This window comes from Cucurbitaria berberidis (assembly GCF_010015615.1).
Source record: "Cucurbitaria berberidis CBS 394.84 unplaced genomic scaffold K460scaffold_1, whole genome shotgun sequence".
NCBI classification, from domain to species: domain Eukaryota; kingdom Fungi; phylum Ascomycota; class Dothideomycetes; order Pleosporales; family Cucurbitariaceae; genus Cucurbitaria; species Cucurbitaria berberidis.
This window is the reverse complement of record NW_024468935.1, coordinates 5,844,117-5,858,717: the sequence shown is the minus strand read 5'-3', so window position 1 is coordinate 5,858,717 and position 14,601 is coordinate 5,844,117. Positions and strand designations below refer to the sequence as shown.

Here is a 14,601-nt window from a genome sequence, read left to right as displayed (position 1 = left end):
CTACCAGTCGTCCTTGTCGGACTCATCGTCTGATATGTATTAGTATATTGGCCATCCGCTGCAATAGAACATACACTTACCGCTGTGACTAACTTTGGCCTTCCTTGCTGCAAGAGCACTGGCTAGCGCGCCAGCCAGACCAGCATCCGCCCCCGGAGTCGCTGGACCACTGGCACCGCCAGAAGCAGCTCCAGCTGGGTCCCCGCCAGGCACTGCCGCGGCACTGCGATCTTTCTTCTCTGTATCTGACACCTTTTTCAACCTCGCACCTCCACGAATGTCTGCCAAGAGACCGTCTCGCCCAGGCGCGGGTTTTGGAAGGGGTGCGCTGCCTGGTGGGGGAGGCGGTGCGGCGGCATCTCTCGAAGGCATGGGCGGAGGCGGAGGGGGCCCAGAGCCTGGAGGCATTGGAGGTGGAGGCGGTGCGCCGCTGTTTGGCATTGGAGGAGGGGGAGGCGGTGCGCCACTGTTTGGCATCGGAGGAGGGGGAGGCGGCCCAGAGCCTGGAGGCATTGGAGGAGCCTGGGGAGGCGCGCCGCTGTGTGGTATGGGCGGAGGTGGAGGCACTGCACTATGTGGCATTGGTGTGGGCGGCGGAATCGATCTCCCTGGCATGGGCGGTGGAGGAGGCGCCACGTTGGACGGGGGAGGTAGTGGTGGTGGTGTTGGGGCGGCGCTCGTAGGAGCAGACGGTACGGGCCGTGACGATGAGGGTGGTAATGGAGGCGGTGGTGGAATATGAACATGGTTTGTCGGCGGTGGGTGAGGTGGTAAAGGCGCTGCAGCAGCTTTTGGCGGTAATGGTGGAGGTGCCGAAGGTGTGTCTCGCGCTGGAGGTGGGGGTGGAACTGGTCCTCGACTTGGTGGTGGTGGTGGTGGTGCACCAGAAGGCACACGGTTCCCTGCGAATGGAGGTGGCACGCCAAATCTGCCTCCAACTGGTCGTTCGTCGTCAGGTATAGGTGTCTTTGGCGGCCGCGGTGGAGGTGGAGGGCCTGGATTTGCAGCATTTGATGAGGCTCGCGCTCTGTTCGGTGGCGCAGGGGGTTGGCTGGCAAACTTGCCTGCTTCTGCAATTGGAGGGGGGGCTCTGAAAACCGGCTTCGGGGGACCTGGAGGCGGAGAAGATTCTCGAGGAGGGGACGGCGGCGCTGGGCTTGCAGAAGATTGGCGATTGATGCTCGGTGCGTCGGTCTTCGTCCTGCGAGCTGGCGGAGGTGCAGGTGGAGGCCCTCGTTTAGATGCTGTTGTACTACCCGTATTCTGAGGGCTGAGAGGCGCTCGTACTGAGGCAGCACTTGGCGGAGGAGGCGGAGGGGCCCTGACCTTGCGTTCGCTGTTCTCTTCCTTGAGCTTCTCTTCTGTCTTCCTCTGCTCAATGTACAGCTTGATAAAGTCTGCGTTTTCCTCGATTTGGTCTTCTGTGATGCCCATAGCCAGCAGTTCCTTCAACAGTGGTTGCCATGAGGGGTCGGTTGTATCGATTGCGGAACTTCTCGCACTTGTCGCATTAGAGTGACTACTTTGCGAGGGCGAGGTAATGTTCGCTGGTGGGATGATGGACTGCGGCGGCTGAGTAGATGCAGAAGAATGCCGATGTCCAAAGAGACCTCCCAAAAGGCCGTGGCCTCCACTTTTACCATTTGTGGCGGGCCCACTGTTGCCTGCTGTTGCTCCAAATGGCTTGTTCTTCGTGCTCTTGTGAGCATTCTTCTCACGATCATCCAGCTTCTTCTTGAACGTCTTTGCCTCCTTCTCGTCGGCAAATGACAGAGCTGCTAGACAATCCTCGAGCTCGAACGTGTGGAAGAAGACGCGGTCCTGGTTGTAGGAGAAGGTATCGTATATCTCCTGGTCCCATAGGACGCCGCGGTTGGCCGACTGCGTCGTCAGTCTCTCATACCACATCGGCTGTTCTTGGACCTACCGAGATGTCTACCAGCTTGAGCCAGAATGTATGCCCTACCAAATCGTTTGCCAGCACCGCAGCGCCCTGGAGCCCGGTGTAGGTCCATCGGTGCCTGTCGGGGTAGGCGATGTACAGCTTGGCGACGGCGACGGCGTGGATCTTGTTGGCAGACTTGGGGACGGTGCGCTTCACCGTCTGCTTGTCCTCGTCGGAGAGGATCGATGGCATGGCGGCGTGCTTCGCGGACTCGAGCTAGCAATAGTGAGGTTTGGGTGTGGCCGTCTAGGTAGCGTAGCGGTCGGGCTTGGGCGTCTCCAGCTCAGCGGGGGTTTGCTCTGCGATCGGAGATTAGGCAGCACATGAAGGAATTGCAGTCACACTTCAACGCCAGATGAGGCCGAAGTGCACGATGGGTGATGACTATCGGGCCGCGTCGAGTTGTCGCCACGGTCAGAGAATAATGGCAGTGCTGTGAATGGGAGACGTCAGTGAGCGCTGCTGCGGCTGAGTTTCCGACTGGGCGGGAACCTAGCGAAACGCCAAGAAGTCGTTCAACGGCCCTTGAAATGCAGGACAGTCCACTTTTGCTGGGCATCAATGTGATATGTCACAGGTGGATTCTATTGAATCTTCTTTTGCATTAATGTGGCGCTGACTGCCGTCCCTGGCCACTAGGACCCGTGGCATAGGTCAGGTCTTAACATGCACACGTGACACCGCGCGGCCCTCGGCCAGCTCCCACTATCCTACTTATGCTCTTAACTGCACTCTACACGTCTCATCCTACTACAACTTTAGACGACGAGGGTAGAACATATGAACGGGATCTGATATGTGACCAACAAACTGCTGCGTACTGCTCGTATCGGCTGCCGATTCTCCGACAATGCACCACCAATGACCTCACGGCTAGACCAAGGCACCTGAATAGTCTGACTCATGTCGACTGTGTACGTAGAGTCAAAGCTAAAGATTCCATCTTCGCTCACTCTCGAGCCAAACCATACAATGCTGGTAGAGGATATGTTCGACGGCTGGCTGGCCATACCTTCCATTACAGACTTTCTCACAGAGGAGGCTCCTCCAGATTGTCACGTACCACCAGAACAAGCAACCGTCACGGAAACACCCAAACACACTACGAATGAGCCCGCGCGACTCTGGGGTTTGAATGTAGATGACAGCCCGAACCAATTGTATGCGCCTACCTCAACCGTACTTAGGTAGCTTGGCTAATGACCGCCATCATAGACTTTCTACACCGGGCGAGAGTACATCTACTACAAGTCGTGTGGCACGCCAAAGACGGGGTCACACCAAAAGTCGCCTTGGCTGCGTCACATGCAGGAAGCGCAAGGTCAAGGTAATTTCCTTTCAGAGAATTCACTCTTGAGGTGCTAAGATGCGTCAGTGTCAAGAGACATGGCCTTCTTGCGCCAATTGTATGAAGCGTGGGGGTAGGTACCGTGCTCCCTGCCAAATTGTCTTACAACTTATACAGCATTACAGTGGTTTGCAGATACCCTGCCATCTTCAAGTACGCGCAGCGTGATCGCATCGTTTCCGAGGCGCTGAGCCCTCGTCAATTCGTCCAACTTTCCGATACACCCACCATGTTTAGTTCAGACGATATGCGCCTCTTTCATCATTACTTGATTTCGGCGTACCCTGGAATACCGCACGACTATGAAGACATATGGACAATAGATGTTCCTAAATATAGCCATCAGGTACGTGGTATTAGAAGAGACACGCTGCAAGCGTGTCTCTTCTAAATGGAAAGCGCTTACTCGCGCCTTTAGAATACATATCTCATGCATGCTATTCTGGCCCTAGCTGGTTCACATCTGGCCCTCCAAGTTGAAAACCCCCCGGTCAAGCTGGCGCTCACCCATCGCCAAAAGGCTATCGTTGGACTTGAAGATGCTTTCACGAAGTGGCCTCCCTCCGCCGAAGATGCCCATATCATGTTAGCTACGTCCTACCTTCTATCTTTCCAGTCCTGCTGTATTGAAGACGGCTTCATGGATAACGTCCTATCTCTGCGCGGATGCGCCTTTCTCTCGCAACTCATTTGTGGGCATGGCCTCAAAGGCCCTTTTGCTTTGCGGGCGAACATGCACTCGGCGACCATGGACTTGACCTTTAAAAACTTTCCACATTTGGACCAAGAGCTTGCGTGTGAAGCTTTGCAGTCGATGAGAAAGTTTTCACACCTGCTGGCTGAGCCAACAACACATGCCATCGAAAAGGCGGTCATTGCACAACTTGTGGAGACGATCCGTCCACTCCTTGAACGTGATCCAGTAGCAACACCGGACACGACTACTACACCGGGTCTTTCCGATACAAGCACCGAAGTGACTACGAGCTGTACGAGCTCTGAAGCGCATACGACATACACAGTGCCGAACGACAGAGTGTACTTCATGAACCCTCTCTTTCCTACTGATCTAACTACCTCTTTTGATGACATTGACTGGGACACTGTTACTATTCCGCCATCATCCAATAGAGACCCTCTACGATCATTCAACGCATTAATGTCGACACTTGTTGTATTCTCCACATGGCCATATGATGCGCTTGTGCATCTCTTCTCCCCAACCAACCAGCTCGGAAATGTGGTTTTGGCGCACTGCTGCACGGTGCGCGTCATCATATCACCGCTCTCGGCACCCAAAAACGCAATGAGGACTCCAATCAGGGCGATGATAGAGTGGGCTGTCAAGATTGTAGCTGCCGTCGAGGATGATGAGAATGTCAAGTGGACAGAGTATGTGGCATGGCCGAAGAAAATATTGCAGTGTATGCAGGCATGCGTGGAGAAGAAGAAAGGCTCGACGTTTGAAGACCTCTACGAGATGCTGCTGAATGATCCAGGGGCCTTCAAAGAAGGTAGAGCGAGGCGGGCGTGAGGCTGTGGTCTGTGGCACGTGCACTGGTTAGACACCGAGTTGTAGACCGAATTAGACACCGAATTCGAGACCGAGATCCTCCGTACACGGACGGACCAAATCGCGCCGTCTGTAAATTGATTAAATTTGTAAGCCACTCCAGCCTCGCGTTCATAAAGTCCGTTATTTTACTCAGCATCAACTGTTTAGGTACCTTGCGTCGCGTTAGCGTACCTGACGATCCTGCACACTTTGGAGCGCACTAGCAGTGGTTTCCGCATACAGCAAGCGCTGATCTAAAACTCCAATCTTAGCTATCATGTACTTGCAAATTCAGTGATATAGCGTCTTGACATGAATTGTTAAGCGGACGATTTACAACGTTAGGCGTTCAGCGTGAGGTAATGGGGATGTCGTTAGATGTCGTTATGCACCACTTAGTGGAGGTTTGAAAAGTACAAAGAGAGGCTCTTGGGACATGGAAAGACCACCATCACATCGCATCAGACAGCGAATTCCTCTATTGAGTCCTATAACATCAACGACACTACCTCACACACCACCAATCGACATTATCTCAATATGAGGGTACTATCAACTTTCTTCTCCCTCTTCGTCGCCTCGACCTTGGCAGTAGACGTCCGGACAGTCTACCAATTCCCCAACCAAACATGGCTCGAAAACATCATCACTATGCGCAATGGCTCTCTTTTGGTCACCTTCATCGGGCGCGCTGAGGTGCACATTGTCAACCCATCTCCCGGAAACGCCACCTCATCTCTCGTTGCTTCTCTGCCAAACGCAAACGCCGTCCTCGGCATCACCGAAATCTCCGACGACGTTTTCGCCGTTGGTGCTGGTCAAGTTACACCTAGGAACACACCAATAAACGGGACATTTGCTGTGTGGAAAATCGACCTCAGCCACAAGAAGGAAACCAAGATTAGCAAGATTGCCGATGTACCAAAGGTCGGCCTGATCAACGGCATTCAGGCACTCAACCCGCACACCATCCTCCTTGCTGATTCCTGGGCTGGCAACATCGCCAAGGTCAACACCAAGACGGGCGCATACGAAGTAGCCCTTTCCCACCCCAGCCTCGCATCTAATTTCTCCGAGCCAGCATTGCCACTTGGTGCAAATGGCATCAAATTTCACGACGGATATGTGTACTATACGAACACGGTCCAAGCAATCCTTGGCCGCGTTCGCGTTTCCCCCTCAGGCCACCCAATCGGACCGTTCACGATTCTCGCATCTGGGCCCAATATTTCCGTGCCGGATGACCTCGCAGTCGCAAAGGATGGCTCTGTATATCTGGCTAGAATCCGGGCCGGTACTCTCCAACATGTTACGCTTGATGGAAAGGTCGTGACGATCGCCGAAGGGGGCCCAGTTGCTGGCGTAACTTCAGCGCGCTTTGGGCGGACAAAGAAGGATCGGAACGTGCTTTACCTCAGTACCATGGGTGGGTTTGGAGCAGACGGATTGCCAGCAGCTGGTGGCAGGGTCGCAGCTGTGACGTTGGAGAAAGGAGGAAAGGGATATTCATACTAAAGACGCGGTATGTGGTCGGACGGTGGTGATTGTGGGGAGAAAGGGGTTGCACGGTATGCTGTACTAGAATAGTGAAAGGGCTAGTAATTCTGAATAAAAACTTGAATTATTCCATCATTCATACAAGGTTGTTCTCGTCTATTGAAGGCTCATGTTTTTACACAGATCGACTAATCGAGAACCAGTATCCCCTGACGATACCAACCGATCTAGTCAGATCTCTCAGCCTCCCTATCTTTAGACACCTTATCTAACCATTAACGACCTACTACAGCCCTACCTCCTGCTCTTTATGCGCGGCGATCAAGTCGAATCTTGAATAAATAGGCGAGGGTGGGATCAGAGCGATGGGGGATATTATGGCTGTGTGACGGGAGAAGGCAGGTAGACCGGCTAGTGGGCTTCGAAAGCGGCAACACGGCCTCCCAGCGGAGTAGTGACTCGGGAGGACACTTAGGTAATCTGAATTTGCGTGTTTGGCGTGTGCTGGAATGAGTAGGAGGATGTGATGCAGTGGTCGCAAAGGCGTTTAGGAAACACTTTAAGGGTCTATTTTTGACATGCAATAATGACTGGATAGTTCATGTCACCGTGACTGACTGCGTCTAATCTCCAGCCATTCGTTGAATTCTAGCCATTCTAGGTATTGTTCCTGTAGTTGTCGTCTCGGGTCGTCTGAACCACGCATTGTCGCTCTCGAGCGTTTCGCTGGTGTGAAGCGGGAGAAAAAGGTGATGGTAGCTAGTAGAGGAAAGAGTTAATCTTTACGTTCATGCAAGGAGAAAATTAAGGAGTGAAGCTTACAGGTAAATTGATGGCACAGCCACACACGTAAGTGGGGCCATGTCAGCCCAATGATGAAGCAGGCAATAGCGGTACATACCCCAACTAGGGTAAGAACAGCTTCTCTCGACCAGCCATCTGACTTGGACTCGTTGTCACGAGGTGTATTCGGAGGTATCGCTGGGTGTGCCGCCGGTAATGCGATGGTGCGATGGACAAGCAGAAGGGGCGACAGAACTCTAACAATGGCCATTGACACAATCTCGGAACCCTCGCGAGAACAGGTCTGACCTCAATTTTTGCAAGGTGGTAGTATGTCGTGATGGCGTTGGAATAATAAGTGCAGTCTTGCTCGAGTTAAAAAAAAAACGTATCGAGGCGGCGACGTTATATGCATGCTGAAATAACTGTCGGTAAGAGGATTTTCGGTAATACGAAGAGGCACTGTCCGGCGTGTCAAATCGGGCTGTGAGTGCAGCTAGTCTGTACAATGGACCACTCTAAGGTCCACCGAGCGCGAAGACCGAGCGCGAAGACGATTAAGACCCGCCAGTAAGCCTGGAGGGTTGCTGACCGCCCGAAACCTCATCTTGAAACCTAGAAGCAGTTCCCATTCTGGTTGCGCTGGCCCAAATTCCTACCAAAAGCAACTATTATGTGCCTCTTTATACCAGAAGATATTGGCCAGAAGCCATATATATCGTACACGGGTTCCGGTCAGTTCCCCCCCAACACACACACACACATTTATGGGCTTATTTATTTTGGCATAAGGCACTTTGCTCAATGTTATATTTGGGTTATACAAGAAGATTTTCATTTGGTTTTCAAGGTTAAGAGTTAAACTATTCAGTTGCGCTCGTAGATGCCAATGAGCATGCTGCACTGCTTTGGCTTATTGGTCATAGACGAGATAGGAAAAATAAGCTAACACTCTAGCAACGTCACAACCACCAACTATCACCTAAACTACTTGAATCCGCACTACGGACTTCCTTGTCTACTCTCCCGCCACGCATTAAACTCAAGCCACTCACTGTATCTTCTCGCCTCTTCGTCAATGGTCCTTGAACGTCGACGCGCATGTTGGGACGTACTAGCCCGGAAGCCTACAAGAAGATGTGTCAGTGAATTATCTCCAACTCAGAGGACCCTGGAATACTACATTTAATAGTGGTCCGGAGTGACTCTCGTATCCTAGGCCAAGCGAGTCCAACAATGAAGCATATGATTGCTGTGCATACACCGAGCAAAGTGAGAATAGCCTCTTTCGACCAAGCTTTTGTGGGCGCGTTGCTGGTTTCTTGGTCTTGAGCTATGGTTGGGTTTGCGATTGGAAGTGCGAAAACAAGACGGATAGATGCAATGAGCGATATAAGGCTGAAAAAGGCGGACACCATTATTCGGGACGGCTCGGCGGGGCGCAAATGGGTGACCAGGCTGGGTCTCGAAAAGACGCTGTGAACTTCGATAGGCTATTCAGCGTCGATGAATCATGAGCGATATATGGAAAGGTCAAGTATGCAAAGCCTGAAAAGTGACTTCGATGGAGGGAAATTGATTGTAGTAAGTAATCTGATTATCGCGAGTACAAAGTTGGCGTGTAAGACTTGTCCAGGTGCTTCGTTATAATAATGCTCCTCTCCTCCCCATAACGCACGGGCCACTCCATCGATGCATGGATAGTAGTAATTGAAGCTCTTATCCAACCATGATGTTGCCCAAATCTAACGAAGAGTTTTGGGTTAGCACTAACATCCGCACTAGGCCCAAAACCTATTAGATACGACCTCGGGAGCTCCTTCCCATCATAACTGTTCTTATAATGCACGGACCGACCGACCTCGATGGTATCCTTTTTTTATCCTTGCCAATGCGTCACACAGTGTCCTTCTCCTTGCGACGGCACGTGCATTTTAGCGGCCTACCAATTCTTTATCAAATCCAAGGCGTTTCGGGTCTCATTTCGGGCAGCTCATTTTACAAGAGATATTCTAGGGAGATCATGTCCTAGTCTGTCACGTAAGGATAGCAGAATTGTATAGAGAAACATATTGCGAGCCTGGGTAGTCAACTAAGCTTCACCGGTACCAGCATCAGCCGGCTGCTCTGGCTCGTTGACATGGCAGTTGCTGAAACAGGCAGTGTGGCTGTGTAGGGCATTGGGTCACTACGACCAATCAATTGTGAGTTAGAACGATAATTCAAGATACCTACCGACTCCCTCTGCTCAACACGGCCACCACCCTGCCGTTCCTTACCTTTACTTACCTATCCCGACACGGGAGACTTCTCCTTCTTACTTCTTCTGGAAGGCAGAAAAGCGTAAACCCAACTTTCTCGCAGCCTTCTTGACCTTCTCCCTCGCCCGCTGGGCCTTGGCCTTGTCATCCTCATCCTCCCACGTCGACAATTGCTTACAGTGAACAAAGTCGTCGAATTCAGTGGGAAGGCGGCGAGACATCCTAGGACGGGCGCAGGGATGCGAGTCCGAGTCCGAGGTCTTGGTAGTGGGAGTTTGAGTTTGAGTCTGGGTCGACATAATTTGTTCTGTCTTGGATATTGGGGCAGTGGGTTAGTTTGTGTTTTGATTGAGATTGGGATGTTTTGTGCTCTGGACGACGGCAAAGGGGATTTATAGAAATTTAATGGGTTTCTCGATGAAGGTCTTGTCAGTCAACATCACTTACGAGCTCATGTGCATACAATGAGTAGCTGACATGACTCTTACACGAAGTGTATGTCTTGACGGTAGGCAGTGGTTGGGTATACATTGTATTGGAGTGTAGCCTATATTGCACACTACCCTGGACATTGTGTTGAGTGCGCTGAACTTCAGTCTTCCTTCAGCTGCCCTACTCAAACTACAATGCCACATGCTTGATTAGTTCGGTATTCCGTTGTCCTCAAAACACCGAAATCAAGCATGAATGCTTTAACATCAGATGTTGTGCAGAGGTCTGGCTGGGACCGTTCATTTCAAGCCCGAGCCCATTCGTTCTCGACCGTAGGCTGCTGATCCCGGTCGAGAGGTCCGGGCAAAGCATTGGTGAGCCGGCGGTTGCCTTCCTCGATGGCACGTCTGGAGTTCAGATCGTCGTCCTGTTCATCCTCCTCTTGGACGCGATCGGAATAGCGGTTGTACCCCGGCACGTAATCAATGGCGCGTCGAGGCTCCTCACTGCCGCCGTGTCTCTCGTCAGCGATCATGCGAGAGATTCGATCGGGGGCAACGCGGTGAAGCCAGGACTCGCGCTGGGTGGGTATAGCGATGATGGCAAACTGAGATCTGCGTTAGCACTCTACTGCCAGATGGATTCGGGGTAACGAACCTGCCAGATAAAGACCATGCCAACCACTCCTATGAGCAAGCCTGCAATCTGCTGCTCCTCGGCTTTCCACGCTCCTAGACATCCACTCGTCCTGCCAAACGCGCTCTCACAGGCGTGCTGGTCATGGCTTCTATCCGGGAATGGCCAGGCCATGTCTCGTGAATTGGCAAAGCCACAGCACTTGAAGGCATCCTGGATCTTCCTGATGGCATCTGCGTCTTTTTGCTTGAACAGCGTCTGCCAGCGTCCTCGCAGGCCGCAGTCTAGCCCAGATGGCGGGGCGGCATGTGTGCCGAGAAGAGTGATGACGACGCTCGAGTATATGAAGATGATGGTGTTTGCGATGATGACTAGCGGTGGTCGCTGGATCTCGCCACGGCTCAGATGTTGCCGACGCTCCTGACGGCGAGTGAGGTCGTAGCCGCACTCGAGGAATAGGCCAGCGATGAATGGTAGGGCAGTGACGAAGCCCGTGAGCGTGTCAGAGATGGGCACGGAGCGAGCGTTTGCGCGAGACGAGGCATATCTATGAGGGTCAGCGGCAAGGTTCGAGTAATTCCTGGACGACTCACCCCGCCAGCCCGGTCGCGATGATGAGATACTAGAGACTTATCAGTAGTGGAAAGATTGTAGGATAGCACTACGACGCACTAGAACGCTGAGGCAAGTGACAACCTGCTTTCTAGTGTAGGTCATGTTGACCTCTTGGTTGGTTATTTGAGGGGCACACAATCGCAGCGAATTAGTAGGCTGAGAAGTCAAGGACAGGGCAAAGGTGAAGCTGAGAAAGGGAATGTAGACGGCGGTCGAAGAGGGAGCACAGGCAGTGTTAGCAGTCTCATGTACAGTGAGCAGATGTACGTTCTTGACCAGCTTCTCCGCATCCCGATGGCATGGTTGGTAGCACCCCAGGCGCAGATTTGGGCTACTTTCCCATGTACCTCAGCGCGTAGACGATAATACACACTTATCGCCCATGCTGTTCATGTGTGTGCGCCGCCTTGAGAGTCCAGGTATTTCGACTACGGTAGCGATTGGACGCAGAGCAAGCAAGGGAGGGAAGGGCTTGAGCCTGCTTGCCAGGTGCAGCAAGCTGAGCAGGCTGAGCAAGCTGAGGAACCGCAGGCGTCTGGTGATGGTTAAAGGGCTGCGCGCTCTATGGTGGGCGTATCAAGCCGAGCCATGTGGTAATCGGTGGTGTGAAGCCTGGGGTCGGCAGCAACACATGCTATTTCTATTGGCCCGTGCGATTAGCGTACCGGTCGCCACTTCCTCTAGCCCGCCCGCTTCCTGCCCTGTATGTGTCGACGATTTCTCGATTGCTTTCCATCTTTTCTTTTCCGGCTGCGACATGATGCGAATTAACAATTGCATTACACAAAGCCCTCGCTGGGCAACTCCCCACCACTGGCCCAACTTCTCGAGTCCAGCTCACCTTGCTGCTTTGCTCACCTCCTGACCTTCAGCTCGTATTGTTCCACGCGCGTGATTGACGCGGCGGCTTACATACCCGTCGTCTTGTCGCTCTGAAGGCAAACGCGTCTGTCCACACGATCACATAGCTGGAGTCATCAGTATGCTAAGAGAAGCTTGTCTGGCTCCAACTACCGTCTGCAAACGCGGGGTCGTCGCCAGCTACTACTACTACTACTAGTCGTCTTCGTCAAATCCAGCTATTACACGTTCCCAAGCCTCGGCCTCTCTCGCTTCCCTCTACTTTCATTCTGCTACAAGGTTACGAGTTACGAGTCTCGCCCTCGCCACGCAACAGCCTCCACGCGTTACACGTGTCAACATGCTGCTTTTTTCACCACCCCGATGTGATTTTCTCATAGGGACCGGACTAGCAAAGCAAAAGGCTCTCACTTCAAGGCGCTTCTCCATGCCCGTCTGGCCTGAGCGCTCCATTCCTAACCCACCCTCACCTCCTTCGCTCCAACACCGCGGCGCTCGGCCGCCTCTGCGCAAACAACAACAACACCAAATGGCTTCAACCCCATCCTGCGACATGTCTTTGCACCCCAGCAGCCCATGGTCACCTCCCTTCTCGCCAACGCTTGGCAGTATTCCCGAGGTCTTCGAGTACGAGTCACTCCGGGCCACAGAGAAGCCTGTGACGCCCAACGAGAACCCAGAGACGCCAGAAGCTTTTGCCCCGGAGCCGTCCACCGTCGCTGCACCCAAGCTTTCCAGGGCTTTGGTCAAGAAAGCCATCATACAGTCTCCGCTTCGAAAGACTCTCTCCGCCCTTTCCCTTTCCGATGTGCTCCGCAAAGTTCTCGACGCCGATCGCAACCGGCGGCGGCGGATCATGCGCGTTTACTTGAAGGCCATTGTATTCCTCAAGTATCTGTGGCGCGCAAACGAGCGGTATGGGTCGGTCATGTTGACGTCGGGCATGTACTTGCAGCGATGATCAGAGCACGCAAGAGCCGAGAAGTTTTGATTCATTTCCAGGGAGTTTCATGATGAGTTTCAGGACTGCGAGCGGCGTCTTGCATCGGATGGCGTCTGAATTCTGGGTGAGCATTGCCAACTTTGTGCGCAAAGCATGTTAGTTCTAATACCCCCTTACAGATACCATGGGCTAGCACTGTACGGCGTTTATCACAGGCTGTCTCTTCCTTATCCAAGCTACATTGTGCAGGCTGGAGTGATTTAGCACTGCCAACGGCCTACACATAGTGGACATGACCGACAATTATTATTCGAGCATTGTTTCCCCACGAAGACACCGTCTCATCTTACATGAACTTATATGAAAATGTTCCTCTCGATTCAATCGCACCCAAGGAGTTCACTCATTGTTGGCCAATCCATAACGGTTGCCAGGTGGAAAGCTAGTGAAAGGGCAGCCCCATCCCAGCCAACAGAAGTGTTGCTCGAGTGAAGCGGTCTCTCGTTTGATACCTTTCGCCCTGGAGGATTAAGACCCTTGAGAAAGTTTCCTAGCCTACTTAGACATCCACACAAACGCACTCAACAACCCAAACTCGGTCAGTACGGGAAAGAATCAACCACCATGCCTAGCGCTAGACCTTCCACCTCGCCATCGAGCGACCCAGCTTCGAGCTGTCCTCCGTTGAGATCAATGTCTACCCGCACACTGTCTACCATGCACAGCCGTGCAGGCTCTTCCAACGGTACGCCAACTTCGGGGTCTTCTCCCAACACGCCATTGTCGATGCGCAGCCGAGCTACCTCCATGTCAAGCAGTGGACCTGCAACGTCCCAGTCAAGCCGTCGGCGGGGCAGCTCTGTATCCAATGGCGGTATTTCGACAGATTCCATGTCCCGCATCGTTAGGCCTTCCACCCCCGTATGTAGCAATGCGTCTGTTCCTGTGCTGCACATACCTGGTCGCCTCTCAACGCCATCGCCACATTCCCGTAGGCATAAGACCATAGCCTCGTCCGTGTCCCCAGCCCAGAAGGCACTTCGTAGGGTTCAGCGATGCGATCGTCTCGACAAGTTAAATATGACTGTCCAGGAGGAAGTTGCGCCTCGTAGAAAAGCTAGGATCGCGCAGTTCGCCGAGTCTGCAGATGACAGCTTCGACGACCAAGAGAACCGTCCTGGGAGTGCAGACTCGCAGATATTGTTCCAGAAGCCGTATGTGCGACCGAAGAAGGCGGAAGAACAGCACCTGCCAGAGCGGACGAAGGTGCGGAAGCTGAGCAACGACAATAAGAAGCCTGTTGATGACTTCCGCATGTCGCTTTGGGATGAGGCGCTGATGCTGGGGATGAAAGAGGAGGACGCAAAGTCCACCGACCCAAAGGCGGATTTGCAGCGCATGAAGGCGGAGCAAGCGAGGCGGAAGGCAAAGGATGCTGCAGCGAAAGTGGACGCGAATAAGAAGGCGAGGCGAGCCATGAATAGTGAATGGTTCCTGGGTTGATCTGATGCCTCGAGAGCTCGTCGGCGACACTTTCTAGACAGAATCGTCAATGTTGATATAGAATAGCCCCCAAAGGGCTTCTTCATGAGTGGAGAAGTGCCTCATAGTAGCTAATACCTCATGAATTGTCACGTCGTTTTGGTATGACTCGGTTCTGTGAGTTTCTCCCGTTTACTAGCAGCCAGCGTGGCAAGAATGTCGTAGTTTGTTTCTCTTAATTGC

The 14,601-nt window shown here is 52.8% G+C and overlaps 7 protein-coding genes across 7 annotated transcripts; 5 read left to right on the top strand and 2 right to left on the bottom strand.

Moving 5' to 3' along the window:
• K460DRAFT_373640 (WH1-domain-containing protein) lies at window positions 1-2,137 on the bottom strand (the record flags this gene model as incomplete). Its single annotated transcript, XM_040934601.1, has 3 exons — window positions 1-29; window positions 81-1,881; window positions 1,928-2,137. 3 exons carry the CDS (start codon window positions 2,135-2,137, stop codon window positions 1-3), a joined length of 2,040 nt encoding a protein of 679 aa, XP_040794251.1.
• A 780-nt stretch (window positions 2,138-2,917) lies between these two features.
• Window positions 2,918-4,827, top strand: K460DRAFT_373639 (uncharacterized protein; the record flags this gene model as incomplete). The annotated part of the gene is made up of 5 exons (XM_040934600.1): window positions 2,918-3,105; window positions 3,161-3,272; window positions 3,321-3,366; window positions 3,419-3,639; window positions 3,712-4,827. The coding sequence occupies 5 exons, from the start codon at window positions 2,918-2,920 to the stop codon at window positions 4,825-4,827; spliced, it is 1,683 nt and encodes a 560-aa protein (XP_040794250.1).
• Window positions 4,828-4,899: 72 nt separating this feature from the next.
• On the top strand, window positions 4,900-6,476 carry K460DRAFT_362430 (uncharacterized protein). Its single transcript, XM_040932637.1, has 2 exons — window positions 4,900-4,955; window positions 5,017-6,476. Exon 2 carries the CDS (start codon window positions 5,389-5,391, stop codon window positions 6,361-6,363), a length of 975 nt encoding a protein of 324 aa, XP_040794249.1. The 5' UTR covers window positions 4,900-4,955; window positions 5,017-5,388; the 3' UTR covers window positions 6,364-6,476.
• A 3,409-nt stretch (window positions 6,477-9,885) lies between these two features.
• K460DRAFT_39306 (uncharacterized protein) lies at window positions 9,886-11,309 on the bottom strand. The gene is made up of 4 exons (XM_040935922.1): window positions 11,130-11,309; window positions 11,051-11,079; window positions 10,479-11,004; window positions 9,886-10,428 (listed from the first exon to the last, which is right to left on the bottom strand). The coding sequence occupies exons 1-4, from the start codon at window positions 11,172-11,174 to the stop codon at window positions 10,126-10,128; spliced, it is 903 nt and encodes a 300-aa protein (XP_040794248.1). The 5' UTR covers window positions 11,175-11,309; the 3' UTR covers window positions 9,886-10,125.
• A 363-nt stretch (window positions 11,310-11,672) lies between these two features.
• On the top strand, window positions 11,673-12,105 carry K460DRAFT_39287 (uncharacterized protein). Its single transcript, XM_040935909.1, has one exon. The coding sequence runs from the start codon at window positions 11,704-11,706 to the stop codon at window positions 11,935-11,937; it is 234 nt and encodes a 77-aa protein (XP_040794247.1). The 5' UTR covers window positions 11,673-11,703; the 3' UTR covers window positions 11,938-12,105.
• On the top strand, window positions 12,106-13,225 carry K460DRAFT_39292 (uncharacterized protein). Its single transcript, XM_040935914.1, has 2 exons — window positions 12,106-13,000; window positions 13,056-13,225. The coding sequence occupies exon 1, from the start codon at window positions 12,274-12,276 to the stop codon at window positions 12,892-12,894; it is 621 nt and encodes a 206-aa protein (XP_040794246.1). The 5' UTR covers window positions 12,106-12,273; the 3' UTR covers window positions 12,895-13,000; window positions 13,056-13,225.
• Window positions 13,226-13,956: 731 nt separating this feature from the next.
• Window positions 13,957-14,379, top strand: K460DRAFT_401700 (uncharacterized protein; the record flags this gene model as incomplete). The annotated part of the gene is made up of 1 exon (XM_040936445.1): window positions 13,957-14,379. One exon carries the CDS (start codon window positions 13,957-13,959, stop codon window positions 14,377-14,379), a length of 423 nt encoding a protein of 140 aa, XP_040794245.1.
• Between the last annotated feature and the right edge of the window lie 222 nt (window positions 14,380-14,601).